The sequence below is a fragment of the Phasianus colchicus genome, chromosome 34 (genome assembly GCF_987193195.1).
Source record: "Phasianus colchicus chromosome 34, bPhaCol1.hap1.1, whole genome shotgun sequence".
In the NCBI taxonomy this organism is placed as follows: Eukaryota; Metazoa; Chordata; class Aves; order Galliformes; family Phasianidae; genus Phasianus; species Phasianus colchicus.
In genome coordinates, this window is record NC_143469.1 from 2768173 (window position 1) to 2794478 (window position 26306).

Consider the following 26306-nt stretch of genomic DNA (forward strand, 5'->3'; position numbering starts at 1 on the left):
CCCCCACCTCCCCCAACCACCCCCATCCCCCCCATTACCCCCATTACCCCCACCATCCCATAACCCCCATAACCCCCACCATCCCATAACCCCCATAACCCCCACCATCCCATAATTCCCCCAACCCCCCCCCCCAACCCCCCCCTTCCCCCCATTACCCCCATTATCCCCATTTCCCCCATTGTCCCCATTACCCCCATAACCCCCACCATCCCATAACCCCCATCCCCCCCCAACTCCCCATTTCCCCATTACCCCCATTTCCCCCATTACCCCCCATTACCCCCATAACCCCCAACATCCCATAATTCCCACAACCCCCATCCCCCCCAACCCCCCCCTCCCCCCCGTTACCCCCATTACCCCATAACCCCCACCATCCCATAATTCCCATAATCCCCACCATCCCATAATTCCCATAATCCCCATCACCCCCCCAACTCCCCACTCCCCCCATTTCCCCCATTTCCCCCATTACTCCCATAACCCCCACTCCCCCCATTGTCCCCATTATCCCCATAACCCCCACTATCCCATAATTCCCATAACCCCCACCATCCCATAACCCCCATTACCCCCCTACCCCCATAACCCCCGTTAGCCCCCCATCCCCATAATTCCCCCAACCCCCATCCCCCCCAACCCCCCCTCCCTCCCATTACCCCCATTATCCCCATTACCCCCATTACCCCCATAACCCCCACCATCCCATAACCCCCCCAACCCCCATCCCCCCCCAACTCCCCACTCCCCCCATTACCCCCATTACCCCCACAACCCCCACCATCCCATAATTCCCCCAACCCCCACACCCCCCAACCCCCCCCATCCCCCCATTTTCCCCATTACCCCCCCTACCCCCATTACCCCCATTACCCCCATAACCCCCACCATCCCATAACCCCCATCCCCCCCCAACTCCCCATTTCCCCCATTACCCCCATAACCCCCATAACCCCCATAACCCCCACCATCCCATAATTCCCATAATCCCCATCACCCCCCCAACTCCCCACTCCCCCCCACTCCCCCCCATTACCCCCATTGCCCCATAACCCCCACCATCCCATAATTCCCCCAACCCCCATCACCCCCCAACTCCCCACTCCCCCCCATAACCCCCATTACCCCATAACCCCCACCATCCCATAATTCCCATAACCCCCACCATCCCATAATTCCCCCAACCCCCACCCCCCTCCAACCCCCCCCCCTCCCCCCCATTTCCCCCATTACCCCCATTTCCCCCATTACCCCCATAACCCCCACCATCCCATAATTCCCCCAAACCCCACCATCCCATAATTCCCATAACCCCCACCATCCCATAATTCCCATTACCCCCACCATCCCATTACCCCCATAACCCCCACCATCCCATAATTCCCCCAACCCCCCCCAACCCCCCCCCCATTCCCCCCCATGATCCCCGCGGCCTCCCACCGCCAGGCGGCGCCACCTCCCTGTCGCTTTCGGCCTCCATCCGGCAGGGGGCGCCGTTTGCGTTCAGGGGCGGCGGGGCGGGGGCGGGGGCGCGGCGAGGCGCGAAGATGGCGGCGGTGTCGGTGTTCCCCGGCGTGCGGCTCCTGACCATCGGGGACGCCAACGGAGAGATCCAGCGGCACCAGGAGCAGCAGCCGCTGCGCCTCGACGTGCGGGCCGGGCCCGACTGCGCCGCTCTGGCGCTCTATGGCCGTGAGTGGGGGGAGGGGAGGGGGAGGGGGGGCGGAGGGTGGGAGGGGGAGGGGAGGGGGGGGAGGGGAGGGGTGGGGGAGGGGAGGGGGTGTGGGGGGGGGTATTGGGGGTGGGGGGTGTTGGGGGGGTATGGGGTCGGGGGGGGTGGGATATGGGGTATGGGGGGGTGTGGGGCTGTGGGGGGGTATATGGGGGTATAAGGGGGTATGGGGTTGGGGTTTGGGGTCGGGGTTTGGGTTGGGAGGGATATGGGGTATGGGGGGGGTATGGGGCTATGGGGGGGATATATGGGGGTATATGGGGGTATGTGGGGGTATGGGGTCGGGGTTTGGGGTCGGAGGGGCTATGGGGGGGATGTATGGGGGTATATGGGGGTATGGGGTCGGGGTTTGGGGTCGGGGGGATTTGGGGGGATATATGGGGGTATATGGGGGTATATGGGGGTATGGGGTCGGGGTTTGGGGGGAGTGTGGGGGCTATGGGGTATGGGGGGCTATGGGGGTGTATGGGGTCGGGGTTTGGGGTCGGGGGGGATATGGGGTATGGGGAGGGTATGGGGGGGGATATGGGGTCGGGGTTTGGGGTCGGGAGGGATATATGGGGGTATATGGGGGTACATGGGGGTATATGGGGGTATTGGGGGTGGGGGGTGTTGGGGGGGTATGGGGTCGGGGGGGGTGGGATATGGGGTATGGGGGGGGTGGGGGGGCTGTGGGGGGGTATATGGGGGTATATGGGGGTATATGGGGGTATGGGGTCAGGGTTTGGGGTCGGGGTTTGGGGTCGGGGGGGATATGGGGTATGGGGGGGATATGGGGTCGGGGTTTGGGGTCGGGAGGGATATATGGGGGTATATGGGGGTATATGGGGGTATGGGGTTGGGGGGGATATATGGGGGTATATGGGGGTATATGGGGTATGGGGTCGGGGTTTGGGGTCGGGGGGGCTATGGGGGGGATATATGGGGGTATATGGGGGTATGGGGTCGGGGGGCATATGGGGTATGGGGGGATATGGGGTGTGGGGGGTATAAGGGGGTATGGGGTCGGGGTTTGGGGTCGGGGGGGCTATGGGGGGGGATATATGGGGGTATATGGGGGTATATGGGGTATGGGGTCGGGGTTTGGGGTCGGGTGGGATATGGGGTATGGGGGGGATATGGGGTCGGGGTTTGGGGTCGGGAGGGATATATGGGGGTATATGGGGGTATGGGGTCAGGGTTTGGGGTCGGGGGTGCTATGGGGGGGATGTATGGGGGTATATGGGGGTAATGAGGTAGGGGTTTGGGGTTGGGGGGATATGGGGGGGATATATGGGGGTATATGGGGGTATATGGGGTATGGGGGGGTGTGGGGGCTATGGGGGGGTATATGGGGGTATGGGGTCGGGGTTTGGGATCGGGGGGGCTATGGGGGGGTATATGGGGGTATATGGGGGTATGGGGTCGGGGTTTGGGGGGATATGGGGGGGCTATGGGGTATGGGGGTATATGGGGGTGTTGGGGGGGTATGGGGTCGGGGGGGGTGGGATATGGGGTATGGGGGGGGTGGGGGCTGTGGGGGGGTATATGGGGGTATATGGGGGTATATGGGGGTATGGGGTTGGGGGGGATATGGGGGTATGGGGGGGATATGGGGTGTGGGGGGTATATGGGGGTGTATGGGGTCGGGGGGGATATGGGGGGTATGGGGTCGGGGTTTGGGGTCGGGTGGGATATGGGGTATGGGGGGGATATGGGGTCGGGGTTTGGGGTCGGGGGGGATATATGGGGGTATATGGGGGTATATGGGGGTATGGGGTTGGGGGGGATATGGGGTGTGGGGGGTATATGGGGGTGTATGGGGTCGGGGGGGATATGGGGGGTATGGGGTCGGGGTTTGGGGTCGGGTGGGATATGGGGTATGGGGGGGATATGGGGTCGGGGTTTGGGGTCGGGGGGGATATATGGGGGTATATGGGGGTACATGGGGGTATATGGGGGTATGGGGGTGGGGGGTGTTGGGGGGGTATGGGGTCGGGGGGGTGGGATATGGGGTATGGGGGGGTGTGGGGCTGTGGGGGGGTATATGGGGGTATATGGGGGTATGGGGTTGGGGTTTGGGGTCGGGGTTTGGGTTGGGAGGGATATGGGGTATGGGGGGGGTATGGGGTGTGGGGGGTATAAGGGGGTATGGGGTCGGGGTTTGGGGTCGGGGGGGCTATGGGGGGGATATATGGGGGTATATGGGGGTATGGGGTTGGGGGGATATGGGGTATGGGGGGATATGGGGTGTAGGGGGTATAAGGGGGTATGGGGTCGGGGTTTGGGGTCGGGGGGGATATATAGGGGTATATGGGGGTATATGGGGGTATGGGGTCGGGGTTTGGGGTCGGGGCGATTTGGGGGGGATATATGGGGGTATATGGGGGTATGTGGGGTATGGGGGGGTGTGGGGGCTATGGGGGGGTATATGGGGGTATGGGGTCGGGGTTTGGGATCGGGGGGGCTATGGGGGGGTATATGGGGGTATATGGGGCTATGGGGTTGGGGTTTGGGGTCGGGGTTTGGGTTGGGAGGGATATGGGGTATGGGGGGATATGGGGTGTGGGGGGTATAAGGGGGTATGGGGTCGGGGTTTGGGGTCGGGGGGGTTATGGGGGGGGATATATGGGGGTATATGGGGGTATATGGGGGTACATGGGGTATGGGGGGATATGGGGTATGGGGGGATATGGGGTGTGGGGGGTATAAGGGGGTATGGGGTCGGGGTTTGGGGGGATATGGGGGGGCTGTGGGGTATGGGGGGGGATATGGGGTCGGGGTCGGGGGGGTGTGGGGGCTATGGGGGGGATATATGGGGATATATGGGGGTATATGGGGGTATGTGGGGGTATGGGGTCGGGGCTTGGGGTCGGGGGGGCTATGGGGGGGATATATGGGGGTATATGGGGGTATATGTATGGGGTTGGGGTTTGGGGTCGGGGAGGATATGGGGGGGGATATGGGGTCGGGGTTTGGGGTCGGGGGGCTATGGGGGGATATATGGGGGTGTATGGGGGTATGGGGTCGGGGTTTGGGGTCGGGGGGATATGGGGGGGATATATGGCGGTTTATGGGGGTATGGGGTAGGGGTTTGGGGGGATATGGGGGGGCTATGGGGGGATATGGGGTGTGGGGGGTGTGGGGTATTGGGGGTAAATGGGGGGTAAATGGGGGTATATGGGGGTGTGGGGTCGGGGTTTGGGGGGGTTGTGGGGGATATGGGGTGTGGGGGGCTGTGGGGTATTGGGGGTATGGGGGATGTATGGGGTTTGGGGTATGGGGTAAGGAGAGGGGAGTGGATGGGGGGGCTGTGGGATATGGGGGGCTGTGGGGTTGGGGGGCTATGAGGTATGGGGGGGGACATGAGGGGTGTATGGGGTCAGGGTTGGGGGGGGTTTGGGGTAAGGAGAGGGGAGATGTATGGGGGGGCTGTGGGATGAATGGGGTGGGGGGGATATGGGGGGTCGGGGGGGGGATGTGGTGGTGGGGGGGGGATATGGGGGGCGTGTGGGGTTGGGGGGGATATGGGACGTGAGGGGCTATGGGGGATAAGGGGGTGTGGGGGCACGGGGGGCTGTGGGGGGGACGTGTGGGGTTTGGGGTGTATGGGGTCGGGGGGGTTGGTGGGGGGCTGTGGGGTGATACGGGGTTATGGGGGGGGTGAGCGGGGTCTGGGGGGGATGTGGGGTGATACGTGGGTCAGGGTGAGGATGCGTGGGGTCTGGGGGGGGGACACGACACGTTGGGGCCACGCTTCGGCAGCCCTTAATGAGGTTAATGAGGCTGACGAGGTTAACGAGGACCACGGGGCGCTGGGGGGGGGGGGGGGGGGTGAACACGACGTAACTCCGCTCAGGGATCTGCGCTGAGCGGGGGGGTGGGAGGGGAGGGGGGGGGGTCAGTGAGTGTGGGGGGGGTGGCGGGGTCGTTCCGGTGCTCGTTAGCGCTAACGAGGCACCCCGCAGACGAGGAGGTTTGCGTGTTCAAGTGCTCCGTGTCCCGCGACACCGAGTGCAGCCGCGTGGGGAAGCAGAGCTTCATCGTCACGCTGGGCTGCAACAGCGTCCTGCTGCAATTCGCCACCCCCGCCGGTACGGAGACACCCCCCCCCCACCCAGGACCCCCCCCCCGGGACCCCCAGACCATCCCCGTCATCAGCATCATACCAACGCCCCCCCCCCAAAAGGAACCCCCCCCCCAGGATGCTCCCATCATCGTCATCATCCCACATCTCTGCCCTGGAGACCCCCACCCAGGACGCCCCCTGTCTGAGCACATCTCCCCCCCCCCCCTCCCTCAAGACCCCCCCCTCCTGTCTGCCCACCCCCCCAGAACCTCCCCCCCACCAAGGATACCCCCATCTCTCCCCAGAAACCCCCCCCAAGGGACCCCCACCCAGGACACCCCCATCATCCTCCCCCTAGAAACCTCCTTTGTCTGCCCACCCCCCCAGAACCTCCCCCCCACCAAGGATACCCCAATCCCCCCCCCTCCCCAGAAACCCTCCCCACGGATCCCCCCCAAAAAGGAACCCCCCCCCCCCCCCAGGACGCTCCCATCGTCGTCATCATCCCACCTCTCTGCCCTGGAGACCCCCACCCAGGACGCCCCCTGTCTGAGCACATCTCCCCCCCCCCCTCCCCCAAGACCCCCCCCTCCTGTCTGCCAACCCCCCACAACCTCCCCCCCCAACAGGGACCCCCACCCCAAACACCCACATCCATTTCCCCCCCCCCCCCCCAACACTCTCATCATCCCACCCTTCCCCTGGAGACCCCCACCCAGGACACCCCCATCACCCCCCCCCAGAAACCCCCCTTATCTGCCACCCCCCTCCCAGAACCTCCCCCCCACCAAGGATACCCCCACCCCACCCCCCCCAGAAACCCCCCCCAGGGATCCCCCCCACCAGGGACCCCCACCCCAGACCCCCACATCCGTGTCCCCCCCCCCCAGGGCGCTTCCATCATCCCACCTCTCTCCCCTGGAGACCCCCACCCAGGACGCCCCCTGTCTGAGCACATCTCCCCCCCCCCCTTCCCCAAGACCCCCCCCTCTTGTCTGCCAACCCCCCACAACCTCCCCCCCCAACAAGGACCCCCCCACCAGGGACCCCCACCCCAGACACCCACATCTGTGTGTGTTCCCCTCCCCCCCCCAGGGCGCTCCCATCATCCCACCCTGCAGACCCCCACCCAGGACACCCCCTGTCTGCCCCCAGGACACCCACATCTCCCCCCCCCACACCCCCCTCCCCAAGTCCCACCCTGTGCCAACCCCCCCAGAACCTCCCCTCCCCCCTCCCCAAGACCCCTCCTCTGCCCACCCCCACAAACCGCCCCCCAAGACCCATCCCGGCCCCCCCCCAGGAAACCCTCCCCCAGACCCTTCCCTTCTCTGCCCCCCCCCAGGAAACCCCCATCCAGACCCCTCCCCCATAGGAACCTGCCCCCCCCCGACCCCTCCCCTGCCCCCCCCCCCATGAGGCCCCCCCAGACCCCTCCCCTGCCCCCCCCCAGGAAACCCCCATCCAGACCCCTCCCCCATAGGAGCCTGCCCCCCCCCCAGACCCCTCCCCTCCCCTGCCCCCCCCCCCCAGGAACCCCCCTCCCTCCAGACCCCTCCTCTGCCCACCCCCCCCAGGAAACCCCCCTCCAGACCCCTCCCCCATAGGAACCTGCCCCCCCCCCCCCCGAGACCCCTCCCCTGCCCCCCCCATGTAGCCCCCCCCCCAGTCCAGACCCCTCCCCTGCCCCCCCCCAGGAAACCCCCCCCCAGACCCCTCCCCCATAGGAACCTGCCCCCCCCCCCCACAGACCCCTCCCCTCCCCTGCCCCACCCTCAGGAACCCCCCTCCCTCCAGACCCCTCCTCTGCCCCCCCCCCCCCAGGAAACCCCCCTCCAGACCCCTCCCCCATAGGAACCTGCCCCCCCCGACCCCTCCCCTGCCCCCCCCCCCATGAGGCCCCCCCAGACCCCTCCCCTGCCCCCCCCCAGGAAACCCCCCTCCAGACCCCTCCCGCATAGGAACCTGCCCCCCCCCCCCCACAGACCCCTCCCCTCCCCTGCCCCCCCCTCAGTAACTCCCATTCCTCCAGACCCCTCCTCTGCCCCCCCCCCCCTCCCAGGAAACCCCCCTCCAGACCCCTCCCCCATAGGAACCTGCCCCCCCCCGACCCCTCCCCTGTTCCCCCCCCATGAGGCCCCCCCAGACCCCTCCCCTGCCCCCCCCATGTAGCCCCCCCCCCCCCCCCCAGACCCCTCCCGTGCCCCCCCCTTAGGGACCCCCCCAGGCTCCCCTTCTGTGTCCCCCACAGGAACCCCCCCCCCCCCAGATTCCCACTCTCAGGCCGTTCCTGACGCCCCCCCCATTGACGAATTCATTAACCAGTCATTAACCAATTAATCCATCATTAATTAACCGCGGATTTCCGCTCGTCCTCTGCCCCCTTATGGCCGCGTCTCATGAACGAATTAATTAACTACTAATTAACGACCCGCGGACTTCTGCTCGCCCTCGGCCCAGCCGCGGCAACGCGTGAGGCTCAGTGACGAATTAACGAATTAACCGCTAATTAACCCGCAGATTTCTGCTCGTTCTCGGCCCTCTTACGGCCGTGCCGCGGGCACAGCGCCGAGCGCTCCGTGTTCAGCGAACGCACCGAGGAATCCTCGGCCGTGCAGTACTTCCAGGTAGGGGCGGGACTTCCGGCTGGGGGAGGCGGGATTTCCGGGGATGGGGGCATATGGGAGGGCAGTAATTCAAGGGATGGGGCGGGGCTTCCGGCTGGGGGAGGCGGGATTTCCGGGGATGGGGGCATATGGGAGGGCAGTGATTCAGGGGATGGGGTGGGACTTCCGGGGGAGGTGGGCAAAGCTTCTGGGGAGGGTACTTCCGGGTGGGGGGTGCGTGGGGGGGCAGTGTTTCCGGGGAGGGTACTTCCGGATGGGGGAGGGGGTGCATGGGGGCACTACTTCCGGGTGAGGGTGCACTACTTCCGGGGGAGGGGGGGCCACTATTTCTGAGGGGAGGGTACTTCCGGGTGGGGGGCATTTTGGGGGAGGGGAGGGGGCAGATGGGGGGGGCAGTGCAGTGCTTCCGGGGTGGGGGGGCGGGGGGCATTTGGGGGGGGGGGGGGGGCGCAATTGGGGGGGGTATGGGGGCATTATTTTGGGGGGGGGTGCAGTATTTTCAGGTGAGGTGGGGGCTGGGGAGGGGGGTCATGGGGGGGGCAGTGCTTTTGGGGGGGGGTCAGAGATGGGGGGCATTGGGGGGGGAGTTTTTCACATGGAGGGGGCAAAGGGGGGGGGGCAGTGCTTCCAGGTGGGGGGCATTTTGGGGGGGGGGGGGGGAGCACAATGGGGGGGTATGGGGGCACTATTTGGGGGGGGGGCTGCAATATTTCTCGGGGGGGGGCATTGGGGGGGCAGTGCTTTTTGGAGGGGGGGGGGAAGGATGGTGGAGGGAGGGGAGACAAAAGTGTGGAAGCACTTGGGGGGGGCAGTGCTTCCAGGTGGGGGGCATTTTGGGGGGGGGGGGAGCACAATGGGGGGGTATGGGGGCACTATTTGGGGGGGGGGCTGCAATATTTCATGGGGGGGGGCATGGGGGTGGCAGCGCTTTTTGGAGGGGGGGGGGAAGAATGGTGGAGAGAGGGGGGGGGGAGACAGAGGTGTGGGGGCACTTGGGGAGGGGGTGCAGCGCTTCCGGGTGGGGGGCATTTTGGGGGGGGGGGGGGAGCACAATGGGGGGGGTATGGGGGCACTATTTTGGGGGGGGGCTGCAATATTTCATGGGGGGGGGTATGGGGGGGGCAGTGCTTTTTGGAGGGGGGGGGGAAGGATGGTGGAGGGAGGGGAGACAAAAGTGTGGGGGCACTTGGGGGGGTGCAGTGCTTTCAGGTGGGGGGCATTTTGGGGGGGGGGCAAAATGGGGGGGTATGGGGGCACTATTTTGGGGGGGGCTGCAATATTTCATGGGGGGGGGCATGGGGGGGGCAGTGCTTTTTGGAGGGGGGGGGAAGGATGGTGGAGGGAGGAGAGGAGACGGAGGTATGGGGGCACTTTGGGGGAGGGGGTGCAGCGCTTCCAGGTGGGGAATATTTGAGGGGGGGGGCACCCGGGGGGGCACACAGAACTCAGGTTGGTGCCCCCCCCCCCCCTTTTTTTTTGTGCCCCCCCCAGTTCTACGGGTACCTGTCGCAGCAGCAGAACATGATGCAGGATTACGTGCGGACCGGCACCTACCAGCGCGCCATCCTGCAGAACCACAGCGACTTCAAGGACAAGGTGACCCCCCCCGGGACCCCCCCCCGGGACCCCCCCCCCCACCCTATGGACCCCCACCCACCCCGTGGACCCCCCCACATCAACACAGACCCCCCCAGGACCCCCATTATTGGGTTTTGGGGTCTTTTTCATTGCGATGCCCACTGTTGGGGTTGGGGTCTGCCCATGTTGGGACCCTGCCAGCGTTGGGTTTTTTTTTGGGGGGGGGGCAATGATCCCCATTGCGACCCCCCCCCAGGGTGCCCCCCACCCTATGGACCCCCCCACCCCATTGACCCCCCCCCGAGGACCCCCATTATTGGGTTTTGGGGTCTTTCTCATTGGGATCCCCGCTGTTGGGGTTGGGGTCTGCCCATGTTGGGACCCCCCCAGCGTTGGGTTTTTCTTTTGGGGGGGGGGACAGTGATCCCCATTGCGACCCCCCCCCAGGGTGCCCCCCACCCTATGGACCCCCCCACCCCATCGACCCCCCCCCCAGAACCCCCAGCGTTGGGTTTTGGGGTCTCTGTCATTGGGATCCCCGCTGTTGGGGTTGGGGTCTGCTCATGTTCGGACCCCCCCCAGCGTTGGGTTTTTTTTTGGGGGGGGGCAATGATCCCCATTGCGACCCCCCCCAGGGTGCCCCCCACCCTATGGACCCCCCCACCCCATCGACCCCCCCCCCGGACCCCCATTACTGGGTTTTGGGGTCTCTGTCATTGGGATCCTCGCTGTTGGGGTTGGGGTCTGCGCATGTTGGGACTCCCCCAGTGTTGAGGTTTTTTTGGGGGGGGGGGCAGTGACCCCCCAGGGACCCCCCAGGGTGCCCCCCACCCTATGGACCCCCCCACCCCATGGACCCCCCCCCCAGGACCCCCAGCGTTGGTTTTTGGGGTCTCTCTCCCTTGGGATCCTTTCTGCCGTGGTTGGGGTCTCCCTCTTTATGCTGGGTCCGGCTGCCCCCACCCCCCATTATTGGGATCCCCGGAGGTCCCGGTGCCCCCCCCCCCAATTTTGGGTGTCCCGGTGCCCCCCCCCCAACATCGTCACCCCCCCCACCCCAATTTTGGGTGTCGCCCCCCCCCGCAGATCGTGCTGGATGTGGGCTGTGGCTCCGGGATCCTCTCCTTCTTTGCGGCGCAGGCGGGGGCGCGGAAGATCTACGCGGTGGAGGCCAGCAGCATGGCGCAGCACGCCGAGGTGCCCCCCCCCGGACCCCCCCAGAAACCCCCAGCACCCCCAGGGTCCTCCAGACCCCCCCAGAAACCCCCAGACCACCCCAGCGTCCTCCAGACCCCCCCAGACCCTTCCCAGCACCCTCCAGACCCCCCCAGCACCCTGCAAACCCCCCCCAGGGTCCTCCAGACCCCCCCAGACCCCCCCAGCACCCCCCCAGGGTCCTCCAGACCCCCCCAGAATCTTCCCAGCACCCTGCAGACCCCCCGGTTATTTCCAGACCCCCCCAGGGTCCTCCAGACCCCCCCAGAACCCCCCAGACCTCCCCAGTGTTCTCCAGACCCTGCAGACCCCCCCAGTTATTTCCAGACCCCCCCAGCACCCTCCAGACCCCCCCAGCACCCCCCCAGCATCCTCCAGACCCCCCCAGCACCCCCCAGGGTCCTCCAGACCCCCCCAGAACCTTCCCAGCACCCTCCAGACCCCCCCAGGGTCCTCCAGACCCTGCAGATCCCCCAGTTATTTCCAGCACCCCCCAGGGTCCTCCAGACCCCCCCATTATTTCCAGATCCCCCCCATGGTCCTCCAGACCCCCCACAGAACCCTCCAGACCCCCCCAGCACCCCCCCAGGGTCCTCCAGACCCCCCCAGAACCTTCCCAGCACCCTCCAGACCCCCCCAGGGTCCTCCAGACCCCCCCATTATTTCCAGATCCCCCCAGCACCCTCCAGAGCCCCCCAGTTATTTCCAGACCCCCCCCAGGGTCCCCCAGACCCCCCCAGAACCCCCCAGACCCCTCCCAGCACCCTCCAGACCCCCCCAGCACCCCGCCAGTGTCCTCCAGACCCCCCAGCACCCTCCAGACCCCCCCAGGGTCCTCCAGACCCCCCCATTATTTCCAGATCCTCCCAGCACCCTCCAGACCCCCCCATTATTTCCAGAGCCCCCCAGTGTTCTCCAGACCCTGCAGACCCCCCCAGTTATTTCCAGACCCTCCCAGCACCCTCCAGACCCCCCCAGACCCCCCCCATGGTCCTCCAGACCCCCCCCAGAACCCTCCAGACCCCCCCCAGCACCCTGCAGACCCCCCCCCCAGTTATCTCCAGACCCCCCCGTGTCCTCCAGGCCCCCCCCCCGTGTCCTTGGGACCCCCCCCAGCACCCTCCAGACCCCCCCAGGGTCCTCCAGACCCCCCCAGAATCTTCCCAGCACCCTGCAGACCCCCCGGTTATTTCCAGACCCCCCCAGGGTCCTCCAGACCCCCCCAGAACCCCCCAGACCTCCCCAGTGTTCTCCAGACCCTGCAGACCCCCCCAGTTATTTCCAGACCCCCCCGAGCACCCTCCAGACCCCCCCAGCACCCCCCCAGCATCCTCCAGACCCCCCCAGACCCCCCCAGACCCCCCCAGACCCCCCCAGACCCCCCCAGAACCTTCCCAGCACCCTCCAGACCCCCCCAGGGTCCTCCAGACCCTGCAGATCCCCCAGTTATTTCCAGACCCCCCCAGCACCCTCCAGACCCCCCCATGGTCCTCCAGACCCCCCACAGAACCCTCCAGACCCCCCCAGCACCCCCCCAGGGTCCTCCAGACCCCCCCAGAACCTTCCCAGCACCCTCCAGACCCCCCCAGGGTCCTCCAGACCCCCCCATTATTTCCAGATCCCCCCAGCACCCTCCAGAGCCCCCCAGCACCCCCCCAGCGTCCTCCAGACCCCCCCAGACCCTTCCCAGCACCCTCCAGACCCCCCCAGCATCCTGCAGACCCCCCCCAGGGTCCTCCAGACCCCCCCAGACCCCCCCAGCACCCTCCAGACCCTCCCAGGGTCCTCCAGACCCCCCCCAGTTCTTTCCAGACCCCCCCAGCACCCTCCAGACTGACCCCCAAACCCCCAAATTCCCCCTGCTGCCCCCAACCCCCCCAGCTGCCCCCAAACCGCCCCCTCCTGCCCCCCAACCCCCCTCACCGCCCCCCAACCCCTCTCCCCACCCCCCAAATCGCCCCTCCTGCCCCCCAACCCCCCCTGCTGCCTCCAAACCGCCTCCTCCTGCCCCCCAACCCCCCTCACCGCCCCCCAACCCCTCTCCCCATCCCCCAAACTGCCTCCTCCTGCCCCCCAACTCCCCCCTACTGCCCCCAAACTGCCTCCTCCTGCCCCCCAACTCCTCTCCCCATCCCCCAAACCGCCCCTGCTGCCCCCCAACCCCCCTCACCGCCCCCAACCCCTCTCCCCACATCCCAAACCGCACCAGCTGCCCCCCAACTCCCCCCTGCTGCCCCCAAACTGCCCCCTCCTGCCCCCCAACCCCCCTCACCGCCCCCCAGCCCCTCTCCCCATCCCCCAAACTGCCTCCTTCTGCCCCCCAACTCCCCTCTCCTGCCCCCAAACCGCCTCCTCCTGCCCCCCAACTCCCCTCTCCTACCCCCAAACCGCCTCCTCCTGCCCCCCAACCCCCCCCTCACCGCCCCCATTTCCCCCCCCCAGGTGCTGGTGAAGAGCAACAACCTGACGGAGCGCATCGTGGTGATCGCAGGGAAGGTGGAGGAGGTGTCCCTTCCCGAGCAGGTGGACGTCATCATCTCGGAGCCCATGGGCTACATGCTGTTCAACGAGCGCATGCTGGAGAGCTACCTGCACGCCAAGAAGTACCTCAAGCCCAGCGGTGAGCCCTGACCCATAGCGGGGGGGCCTGACCCATAGAGGGGGGGCCTGACCCATAGAGGGGGGGCCCTGACCCATAGCAGTCAGCCCAGCCCCATAGCAGTGAGCCCTGCCCCATAGCAGTCAGTCCAGCCTTATAGGAGTGAGCTCTGCTCCATAGCGGGGGACCCTGACCCATAGCGGGGGGGCCCTGACCCATAGAGGGGGGCACTGACCCATAGAGGGGGGGCCCTGACCCATAGCAGTCAGCCCAGCCCCATAGCGGTGAGCCCTGCCCCATAGCAGGCTGCAGAGATCGATGGCAGTGAGTCCTGGTCCATAGCAGTCAGTCCAGCCTTATAGGAGTGAGCTCTGCCCCATAGCAGTGAGGCCAGCCCCATAGAAGTGAGTCCTGCCCCATAGCAGTCAGCCCAGCCCCATAGGAGTGAGTCCTGCCCCATAGCGCTCAGCCCAGCCCCATAGGAGTGAGTCCTGCCCCATAGCAGGGGGCCTTGACCCATAGCAATCAGCCCAGCCCCATAGGAGTGAGCTCAGCCCCATAGGAGTGATCCCTGCCCCATAGCAGGGGGGCCCTGACCCATAGAGGGGGGGCCTGACCCATAGCGGGGGGGCCCTGACCCATAGCGGTGAGCCCTGCCCCATAGCAGGGTGCAGAGATCGATGGCAGCGAGTCCTGGTCCATAGCAGTCAGTCCAGCCTTATAGGAGTGAGTCCTGCCCCATAGATAGGGGCCCTGACCCATAGCAATCAGCCCGGCCCCATAGGAGTGAGTCCTGCCCCATAGCAAGGGGCCCTGACCCATAGCAGTCAGCCCAGCCCCATAGCGGTGAGCCCTGCCCCATAGCAGGGTGCAGAGATCGATGGCAGTGAGTCCTGGTCCATAGCAGTCAGTCCAGCCTTATAGGAGTGAGTCCTGCCCCATAGATGGGGGCCCTGACCCATAGCAATCAGCCCGGCCCCATAGGAGTGAGTCCTGCCCCATAGCAAGGGGCCCTGACCCATAGCAGTCAGCCCAGCCCCATAGCGGTGAGCCCTGCCCCATAGCAGGGTGCAGAGATCGATGGCAGTGAGTCCTGGTCCATAGCAGTCAGCCCAGCCTTATAGGAGTGAGCTCTGCCCCATAGCAGTGAGGCCAGCCCCATAGAAGTGAGTCCTGCCCCATAGCAATCAGCCTACCCCCATAGGAGTGAGTCCTGCCCCATAGCACTCAGCCCAGCCCCATAGTAGTGAGTCCTGCCCCATAGACGGGGGCCCTGACCCATAGAGGGGGGCCCTGACCCATAGCAATCAGCCCGGCCCCATAGGAGTGAGCTCTGCCCCATAGCAGGGTGCAGAGATCGATGGCAGTGAGTCCTGCCCCATAGCAGTCAGCCCAGCCCCATAGAAGTGAGCCCTGCCCCATAAAGGGGGGCACTGACCCATAGGAGTGAGCCCAGCCCCATAGAAGTGAGTCCTGCCCCATAGAGAGGGGCACTGACCCATAGCAGTCAGCCCAGCCCTACAGGAGTGCGCCCAGCCCCATAGCAGAGGGCTGCCCCACACTGGGGGGGTTTCTGCCCCATAGCAGGGGTCTGCCCTATATCAGCCCTGCCCCATAGCGGGGCTGTGTCCCACAGCGAAGGGCCGTGACCCACAGCATGGCGTCCTGACCCACAGTTGGGGGGCAGAGGGCTGGGTGGGGGGGGGGGCAGGGGGTCCCTTCCAACCCAACCGAGCTGAGACCCCCCCCAGTTCTGTGCCCATCGAGGACCCCCGTCCCAACCACCCCCCACTTCTGTTCCCTTTGCGGACCCCCCCTCCCCGTGCCCTCGGAGGACCCCCGCCCCCATTCTGTGCCCTTGGAGGACCCCCTCCCCCCCCCCCCGCTGGGTGCCCCCCACCCAACCACCCCCCCCCCCAGGCAATATGTTCCCCACCATCGGCGACGTCCACCTGGCGCCGTTCACAGACGAGCAGCTCTACATGGAGCAGTTCACCAAAGCCAACTTCTGGTGAGGCCCCACGGCCCCACAGCCCCACAGCCCCACATCCCCACAGCCCCACATCTCCGCATCCCCACGGCCCCACAGCCCCACAGCCCCACATCTCCGCATCCCCACAGCCCCACAGCCCCACGGCCCCACATCTCTGCATCCCCACGGCCCCACAGCCCCACGGCCCCACGGCCCCACATCTCTGCATGCCCACAGCCCCACATCCCCACATCCCCACGGCCCCACATGTCTGCATGCCCACAGCCCCACAGCCCCACATCCCCACGGCCCCACAGCCCCACATCCCCATGGCCCCACATCCCCACAGCCCCACGGCCCCACATCCCCACGGCCCCATATCCCCGTATCCCCACATCCCCACATCCCCACAGCCCCACAGGTCCACATCCCTTATCCCCACAGCCCCACATCCCCACATCCCCACATCCCCACATCCCCGTGGCCCCACATCCCCGTGGCCCCACATCCCCACAGCCCCACATCCCCACGGCCCCACAGCCCCACATCCCCACGGCCCCACAGCCCCACATCCCCACGGCCCCACATCCCCACAGCCCCACGGCCCCATATCCCCACGGCCCCATATCCCCATATCCCCACATCCCCACAGCCCCACATCCCCACGGCCCCATATCCCCGTGGCCTCACAGCCCCATATCCCCATATCCCCACGGCCCCACCATCCCTATGGCCCCACATCCCCACGGCCCCACAGCCCCACGGCCCCATATCCCCACGGCCCCACAGCCCCACGGCCCCACAGCCCCATAGCCCCATATCCCCACAGCCCCACGGCCCCACAGCCCCACAGCCCCACATCCCCACGGCCCCACATCCCCACGGCCCCACATCTCCGCATCCCCACGGCCCCACATCCCCACGGCCCCACATCTCCGCATCCCCACGGCCCCACAGCCCCATATCCCCATGGCCCCACGGCCCCACGGCCCCATATCCCCACAGCCCCACATCCCCACGGCCCCACAGCCCCATGGCCCCACAGCCCCATATCCCCATATCCCCACGGCCCCACGGCCCCATATCCCCACAGCCCCACATCCCCATGGCCCCACAGCCCCATATCCCCATATCCCCACGGCCCCATATCCCCACGGCCCCACATCCCCACATCCCCACGGCCCCACATCCCCATGGCCCCACAGCCCCATATCCCCACATCCCCATGGCCCCACATCCCCATGGCCCCATATCCTCGTATCCCCACGGCCCCACAGCCCCACGGCCCCACAGCCCCACATCCCTTATCCCCACGGCCCCATATCCCCATGGCCCCATATCCCCACATCCCCACATCCCCACAGCCCCATATTTCCCATATCTCCATATCCCCGTAGCCCGCACCCCCTTGTGCCCCCCATCTCCCCCCTTCCCCCCAATGCCCCCCAACTCCCCCCACCCTCCCCAATAGCCCCCCACCCCCCCATTGCCCCCATCTCCCCCCACCCCCACAATGCCCCCCATCACCCTCCACCTCCCCAATGTCCCCCATCTCCCCCCACCCCCCCAATAGCCCCCCACCCCCCCATTGCCCCCATCACCCCCCCACCTCCCCAATAGCCCCTCACCCCCCAAAGCCCCCCATCCTTCCAATGGCCCCCCACCCCCCCAATGCCCCCATCTCCCCCCTTCCCCCCAATGCCCCCCATCTCCCCCCACCCCCCCAATAGCCCCCCACCCCCACAATGCCCCCCATCACCCCCCACCCCCCCATTGCCCCCATCACCCCCCCACCCCCCCAATAGCCCCCCACTCCCCTGTGGCCCCCATCTCCCCCCACCCCCCAAAGCCCCCCATCCCCCCATCCTTCCAATAGCCCCCCACCCCCACAATGCCCCCCATCACCCCCCACCCCCCAATGTCCCCCATTTCCCCCCACCCCCCAATAGCCCCCCACTCCCCCATTGCCCCCATCTCCCCCCACCCCCTCAATGCCCCCCATCTCCCCCCTTCCCCCCAATGCCCCCCAACTCCCCCCACCCCCCAAATAGCCCCCCACCCCCACAATGCCCCCCATCATCCCCCACCCCCCCATTGCCCCCATCACCCCCCCACCCCCCCAATAGCCCCTCACCCCCCAAAGCCCCCCACCCCCCCATTGCCCCCCATTGCCCCCTTCCCCCCCACCCCCCAAAGCCCCCCATCCCCCCATCCTTCCAATAGCCCCCCACCCCCCCAATGCCCCCATCACCCCCCACCCCCCATTGCCCCCCATTGCCCCCCATTGCCCCCATCCCCCCCCCACCCCCCAATGCCCCCATCACCCCCCACCCCCCCAATGCCCCCCATCTCCCCCCACCCCCTCAATGCCCCCCATCTCCCCCCACCCCCCCAATGGCCCCCCACTCCCCTGTGGCCCCCATCTCCCCCCACCCCCAAAGCCCCCCATCCCCCCATCCTTCCAATGGCCCCCCACCCCCCCAATGCCCCCATCACCCCCCCACCCCCCCAATGTCCCCCATCTCCCCCCACCCCCCCATTACCCCCATCTCCCCCCCACCCCCCCAATGCCCCCATCACCCCCCACCCCCCATTGCCCCCATCACCCCCCACCCCCCATTGCCCCCCATTGCCCCCATGCCCCCCCACCCCCCAATGCCCCCCATCTCCCCCCATCTCCCCCCCCCAGGTATCAGCCCTCCTTCCACGGCGTGGACCTTTCGGCGCTGCGCGGCGCGGCGGTGGATGAATACTTCCGGCAGCCCGTGGTGGTGAGCGGGACCCCAGGGACCCCCCCCCCCAAAAAAAACCTCCAGGACCCCCCCAGGACCCCCCCACACCCTTCTGACCCCCCCCACCCCCGTAGGACACCTTTGACATCCGCATCCTCATGGCCAAATCCGTGAAGTACACCGTCAACTTCCTGGAAGCCAAAGAGGGTGATTTGCACAGGTGGGGACCCCCCTCCCCCCCCCCCCCCACCCCGTTCGATGTTTTGGGCTGAATTCCGACCGTTTCGGTTCATTTCCCCCCCCCCGATTTAGGATAGAGATCCCCTTCAAGTTCCACATGCTGCACTCGGGCTTGGTGCACGGTTTGGCCTTCTGGTTCGACGTCGCCTTCATCGGCTCCATGTAGGGACCCCCCCCCCCAATTCCCAAACGGCTTCCCACCCCCCCGGGCCGGGCTGAGGGGCCGCTTCTGACCCCTCCCCCCCTTCCCCTTCCCCTTGCCCCTTCCCCACCACCGACCCCCCCCACCCCCCCAGCATGACGGTCTGGCTGTCCACGGCGCCCACGGAGCCGCTGACCCATTGGTACCAGGTGCGCTGCCTCTTCCAGTCGCCGCTGTTCGCCAAGGCGGGGGACACGCTGTCGGGGACGTGTCTGCTCATCGCCAACAAGAGGTGGGGGGGGTCGGGGGGGGAGGGACGGACGGACGGACGTGGGGCCATCTATGGGGCTGCCCCCCCCATCCCACTGCTTTAAACTCCCTGATCTCCCCATCGCATCCCATCGCATCCCATCACATCCCATCCTGATCCACTCCATCCCATTCCACCCCATTCCACCCCATCCCATCTCATTCCATTCCATTCCATTATATCCCATCCCATCCTGTTCCATCCCATCTCATCTCCACTCCATCCCGTCCCGTCCCATCCCATCCCATCCCGTCCCGTCCCATCCCATCCCATCCCCATCCCCATCCCCATCCCCATCCCCATCCCCATCCCCATCCCCATTCCCATCCCATCCCATCCCATCCCATCTTCCACTCCATCCCATCCCATCCTGTTCCATTCCATCCCGTCCCATTCCATCCCATACCATCCCCATCCCCATCCCATCCCATCCCATCCCATCCCATCCCATCTCATCCCATCTCATCCCATCCCATCCTGATCCACTCCATCCCATTCTACCCCATCCCATCCCATCTCATTCCATTCCATTCTATCCCATCCCATCCCACCCCACCCCATCACATCCCATCCCATCCTGATCCACTCCACCCCATCCCACCCCACCCCACCCCACCCCATTCCATCCCATCCTGTTCCATCCCATCCCATCCCACCTCATCCCATCCCCATCCCCATCCCCATCCCCATCCCCATCCCACTCTGTTCCATCCCATCCCATCCCATCCCATCCCATCCCATCTCCATCCCATCTCCATCCCATCCTGTTCCATTCCATCCCGTCCCATCGCATTCCATTCCATCCCATCCCATCCCACCTCATCCCATCCCATCCCATCCCATCCCATCCCATCCCATCCCATCCCATCCCATCCCATCCCATCCCATCCCATCCCATCCTGTTCCATCCCATCCTATCCCACCTCATCCCATCCCCATCCCCATTCCCATCCCACTCTGTTCCATCCCATCCCATCCCCATCCCCATCCCCATTCCCATCCCATCCCATCCCATCCCATCCCATCCCATCCCATCTCCACTCCATCCCATCCCATCCTGTTGCATTCCATCCCACCCCATCCCATCCCATCCCACCTCATTCCATCCCATCCCATCCCATCCCATCCCATCCTGTTCCATTCCATTCCATTCCATCCCATTCCTTCCACCCCATCTCCATCCCATCCCACCCCATCTCCATCCCATCCCATCCCATCCTGTTCCATTCCATCCCATTCCATCCTGTCACATCTCATTCCATCCCATCCTACTCCATCTCCATCCCATCTCCATCCCATCCCATCCCATCCCATCCCATCCCATCCCATCCATCCCATCCCATCCTGTTCCATTCCATCCCATTCCATGCTGTCCCATCTCATTCCATCCCATCCCACCTCATCTCCATCCCATCCTGTTCCATCCCATCCCATCCCATCCCATTCCATCCCATCCCACCCCACCCCATCCAATCCCATCCCATCCTGTTCGATTCCATCCCATCCCATCTCATTCCATCCCATCCCACCCCATCCCATCCACATCCCCATCCCATCCTGTTCCATTCCATCCTATTCCATCCCGTCCCAGCTCATTCCATTCCATCCCATCCCATTCCTTCCATCCCACCCCACCCCACCCCACCCCATCTCCATCCCATCCCATCCCATCCTGTTCCATTCCATCCCATTCCATCCTGTCACATCTCATTCCATCCCATCCTACTCCATCTCCATCCCATCCCATCCCACCCCATCCCATCCCATCCCACCCCATCCCATCCCATCCCATCCCATCCCATCTCATTCCATTCCATTCTATCCTATCCCATCCTGTTCCATCCCATCCCATCCCATCTCCATCCCATCCCATCCCATCCCACCCTATTGCATCCCATCTCCCCCTCCCTCCCCCCACTGCTTTACACCCCCCTGTCCCCCCCCATCCCATCCCATCCCATCCCCCCCCCAGGTGGGCACCGGGGGGGGGCAGGAATGACGTGTGGCCATTTATGGGGCTGCCCCCCCCCCCCCCCCACTAATTGACACCCCCTGACCCCCCCATCCCATCCCCCCGCCCCAGGTGGGCACCATGGGGGGGGGATGACATGTGTCCATCTATGGGGCTGCCCCCCCCCCCACTAATTGACACCCCCTGACCCCCCCATCCCATCCCATCCCATCCCATCCCCGCCCCAGGTGAGCACCGGGGGGGGCAGGAATGACATGTGGCCATTTATGGGGCTGGCCCCCCCTCCCCCCCCACTAATTTACACCCCCTGACCCCCTCATCCCATCCCATCCCATCCCATCCCATCCCATCCCATCCCATCCCATCCCATCCCATCCCATCCCATTACATTCTATCCCATCCCATCCCCCCACCCCCCCCCAGGTGGGCACCGGGGGGGGGGGGGATGACATGTGGCCATCTATATGGCTGCCCCCCCCCCTCCCCAACTACTTTACACCCCCTGACCCCCCCCCCCCGACCCCCCGTCCCCCCCCCAAATCAGGCAGAGCTACGACATCAGCATCGTGGCTCAGGTGGACCAGACGGGCTCCAAATCCAGCAATCTGTTGGACCTCAAGAATCCCTTCTTCAGGTACCGGGGGTGGGGGGGGGGTGTGTAAAGTAGTTGGAAAGGGGAGGGGGGGGGAAATGCGAGGAGCCCCCCCCCCCAAATCCCACCTCCCACCCAGGTACACCGGCACCACCCCTTCGCCCCCCCCCGGCTCTCACTACACGTCGCCCTCGGAGAACATGTGGAACACGGGCAGCGCCTACAACATGAGCACGGGGATGGCTGTGCCCGGTGCGTGGGCTGGGGGGGGGCGCGGGGGGGGGCACGGGGGGGGGGCTGCTCTCTGACCCCCCCCCTCACGCCCCCCTCGTATCGTAATGTGGGGCTGGGGGCTCACGTTCAACCCCTCCCCCCCCCCCCCATGCATCCACCCCTGGAGGGTGGGAATGGGGTTGAGGGGGGAGCATGGGGGGGGGTCATGGGGGGGGCGGGGGGGGGGGCTGCTCTCTGACCCCACCCCCTCACCCCCCCCCTCGTATCGTAGTGTGGGGCTGGGGGCTCACGTTCAACCCTCCCCCCCCCCATGCATCCACCCCTGGAGGGTGGGAATGGGGTTGAGGAAGGAGATTGGGGGAGGGTGGGGGAGGTCATGGGGGGGGGGGGGGGGCTGCTCTCTGACCCCACCCCCTCACCCCCCCCCTCGTATCGTAATGTGGGGCTGGGGGCTCATATTCAACCCCTCCCCCCCCCCCCACGCATCCACCCCCCGGAGGGTGGGAATGGGGTTGAGGAAGGAGATTGGGGGGGGGGGGAAAGGGGAGGGGGTCATGGGGGGGGCGGGGGGGGGCTGCTTTCAGGACCCCCCCCACCCAGTCCTCATATCGTGATGTGGGGCTGGGGGCTCATATTCAACCCTCCCCCCCCCATGCATCCACCCCTGGAGGGTGGGAATGGGGTTGAGGGGGGAGCATGGGGGGGGGTCATGGGGGGGGCGGGGGGGGGGCTGCTCTCTGACCCCCCCCCTCACGCCCCCCTCGTATCGTAATGTGGGGCTGGGGGCTCACGTTCAACCCCTCCCCTCCCCCCCCATGCATCCACCCCCCGGAGGGTGGGAATGGGGTTGAGGAAGGAGATTGGGGGGGGAGGGTGGGGGGGGGGGGTCATGGGGGGGGTGGGGGGGGGGGCAGCTTTCAGACCCCCCCCCACCCCCCCCTCATATCGTAATGTGGGGCTGGGGGCTCACATTCAACCTTCCCCCCCCCCCCATGCATCCACCCCTGGAGGGTGGGAATGGGGTTGGGGGTGTGGGGGGGTTATGGGAGAAAGGGGAAGGAGGTCATGGGGGGGGCGGAGGTCATGGGGGGGCAGAGGTCACGGAGGGGTTATGGGGGGGGCAGAGGGGTTACGGGGGTTTGGGGGGGTTATGGGGAGCAGGGGGGGTTTTGGGGGCTGGGGGGGGGAAGGCAGTTAATGGGAGGGGAAACGGGGGGGGTTATGGGGGGGGCAGAGGGGTTACAGGGGGTGGGGGGTTTATAAGGAGGGAGGGAGGTGATGGGGGGGTTATAGGGGGCTGGGGGGGGGAACAATGGGGGGGGAGAGGTCACGGAGGGGTTATGGGGGGGCAGAGGGGTTACAGGGGTTTGGGGGGGTTATGGGGGGCTGGGGGGGGAAGGCAGTTAATGGGAGGGGAAAAGGGGGGGGTTATGGGGGGGGCAGAGGGGTTACAGGGGGTGGGGGGATTATGGGGAGGGAGGGAGGTGATGAGGGGGTTATAGGGGGCTGGGGGGGGGAACAATTAACAGGGGGGGGGGTGAGAGGTCACGGAGGGGTTATGGGGGGGGGGCGGAGGGGTTATGGGAGTTTGGGGGGGGGTCGTGATGAGGGGGGGGGCTGACGGAGCACCGTGTGCCAGGGATGCCGGCTGCGTACGACCTCAGCAGCGTCATCGCGGGCGGCTCCAACGTGGCTCACAATAACCTGATCCCATTGGGTGAGTGGGACCCCCCCACAACCCCCCCCCACCTCCCCTCCGACCCCCCCCCCCCACCCCCGGACCCCCCCCCTTCCCCCTCCCCCACCTCAGCCCTTCCTTCCCCCACTTCCCACCCCCACCCCCACCTCTCCCCGCAGCCAACACCGGCATCGTCAACCACACTCACTCCAGGATGGGCTCCATCATGAGCACCGGCATCGTGCAAGGTCAGCCCCCCCCCCCAAAAAAAAACCCACCCCCCAAATCCCCTAATCCCCCCTCCCAAAAACCACCCTCCAAACACCACCCCCCAAATCCCCTATTTCCCCCCCCCAAAAAAAAACACCCCCAAATCCCCTATTTCCCCTCCCAAAAACCACCCCCCAAATCCCTTATTCCCCCCCCAAAAAAACCACCCCCCAAATCCCCTATTTCCCCCCCCAAAAAACCACCCCCGAAAATCACCCCGCAAATCCCCTATTTCCCCCCCCAAACAACACCCCCAAATCCCCTATTTCCCCCCCCAAAAAACCACCCCCCCAAAACCACCCCCAAATCCCCTATTTCCTCCCCCCCAAAAAAAACCACCCCCCAAAATCACCCCCCAAATCCCCTATTTCCCCTCCCAAAAACCACCCCCCAAAATCACCCCCCAAATCCCTATTTCCCCTCCCAAAAACCACCCCCCAAAATCACCCCCCAAATCCCTATTTCCCCCCCCAAAAACCAGCCCCTAAATCCCCTATTTCCCCTTCCCAAAAAAACACCCCCCAAAATCACCCCCCAAATCCCCTATTCCCCCCCCCAAACCACCACCCCACAAATCCCCTATTTCCCCCCCCAAAACCACCCCCCAAAATCACCCCCCAAATCCCCTATTCCCCCCCCCAAACCACCACCCCACAAATCCCCTATTTCCCCCCCCAAAACCACCCCCCAAAATCACCCCCTGAATCCCTTATTCCCCCCCCAAACCACCCCCAAATCCTGTATTCCCCTCCCAAAAACCACCCCCCAAAAATCACCCCCTGAATCCTCTATTCCCCCCCAAAATCACCCCCCATATCCCCTATTCCCCCCCCCAAAACCACCCCCCAAATCCCTTATTCCCCCCCAAAAAAACCAACCCCAAATCCCCTATTTCCCCCCCCAAAGAACCACCCCCCAAATCCCCTATTTCCTCCCCCAAAAAAACCACCCCCCAAAATCACCCCCCAAATCCCCTATTTCCCCTCCCAAACCCCCCCCCCCAAACACCACCCCCCAAATCCCCTATTTCCCACCCCAAAAAACCACCCCCAAAAAACCACCCCCCAAATCCCCTATTTCCCCTCCCAAAAACCAGCCCCTAAATCCCCTACTTCCCCCCCCCAAAAACCACACCCCAAAAACCACCCCCCAAAATCACCCGCCATCACCCCCCATGACCTCTGACCCCCCATGACCTCTCTCCCCCCATCACCCCCCCACTCCCTCTCTTCCCCCTCATCCTCCCTCCCCCCACCCCCTGTAACCCCTCTGCCCCCCATCACCCCCCCATGACCTCTGACCCCCCCATGACCTTTCTGTCCCTCCCATGACCTCTCTCCCCCTCCATACCCCCCCCAAACCCCCCTGTCCCCCCTCCCCATGACCTCTGACCCCCCATGACCTCTCTCCCCCTCCATACCCCCCCAAATCCCATTTCCCCCCCCCCACAACCTCCCTCCCCACTCGTTCTCTCCCCCATCACCCCCCCAAATCCCATTTCCCCCCCCCACGACCTCTCTCCCCCTCCATACCCCCCCCAAACCCCCCTGTCCCCCCTCCCCATGACCTCTGCCCCCCCCATGACCTCTCTCCCCCTTCATACCCCCCCAAATCCCATTTTCCCCCCCCCACGACCTCTCTCCCCCTCCATACCCCCCCAAATCCCATTTTCCCCCCCCCACGACCTCTCTCCCCCTCCATACCCCCCCAAATCCCATTTTCCCCCCCCCACGACCTCTCTCCCCACTCGTTCTCCCCCCCCATCCCCCCCCCCATGACCTCTGCCCCCTCCCCCTCCATGACCTCTCTTTTTCTCCCCCCCCTTCCCCCCCCCCAGGCTCCTCCAGCGCTCAGAGTGCCCCCCCCAGCGCTCACTACCCGCTCAGCAGTCAGTTCACCATGGGCGGCCCCCCCCTCTCCATGGCCCCCCCCATGTCCATCACCACCAACACAATGCACTACGGCAGCTGAGGGCGGCCCCCCCCGGACCTCCACTGCCGCTACCGCCGGGATCCGCCCCGCGCCGGGGTAGGGGGGGGGGGGCATCGCCCACCTCTCCCCCCCCCCCCCCGTCTTTGCGCCCCCACCCCTTTTTTCCCCCCCTCCCGCGGACACGGACAGGTTTTTTTTTTGTTTTTTTTTTTTGCTTTGGGGCCGCCCCCCCCCACCACCACCACCTCCCCCCCCAACTGGGGCCTGGGGGGGGGGGGGGGGGGGGCTGGGAGAAGGATGAGGGGTGGGGGGGAGGGGGGAGAAACAATACAACCCCCCCACGGGGCGGCCCCCCCCCCCAAGTAACACCCCCTTAAACCCCCCCCCGCACCCCCCTCCTCCCGGGAAGGGCTGAATGTACCGCAACCGC

At 66.0% G+C, this 26306-nt stretch overlaps 1 protein-coding gene across 2 annotated transcripts; it reads left to right on the forward strand.

Annotated features, from left to right (window-relative positions):
• Nucleotides 1-1509: 1509 nt before the first annotated feature.
• On the forward strand, nt 1510-25991 carry CARM1 (coactivator associated arginine methyltransferase 1). Of its 2 annotated transcripts, XM_090128707.1 has the most exons (16): nt 1511-1695; nt 5683-5808; nt 8304-8410; nt 9902-10006; nt 11075-11185; nt 13646-13823; nt 15723-15813; nt 18464-18545; nt 18641-18726; nt 18819-18908; nt 19043-19180; nt 21715-21804; nt 21902-22014; nt 23636-23713; nt 23854-23922; nt 25782-25990. In XM_090128707.1, exons 1-16 carry the CDS (start codon nt 1551-1553, stop codon nt 25913-25915), a joined length of 1743 nt encoding a protein of 580 aa, XP_089984833.1. In that variant the 5' UTR covers nt 1511-1550; the 3' UTR covers nt 25916-25990. The 2 variants fall into 2 exon arrangements, with proteins under 2 accessions (XP_089984834.1, XP_089984833.1); XM_090128708.1 differs by lacking the exon at nt 23854-23922 and having other exon boundaries at nt 1510-1695; nt 25782-25991.
• The last annotated feature ends 315 nt before the right edge of the window (nt 25992-26306 follow it).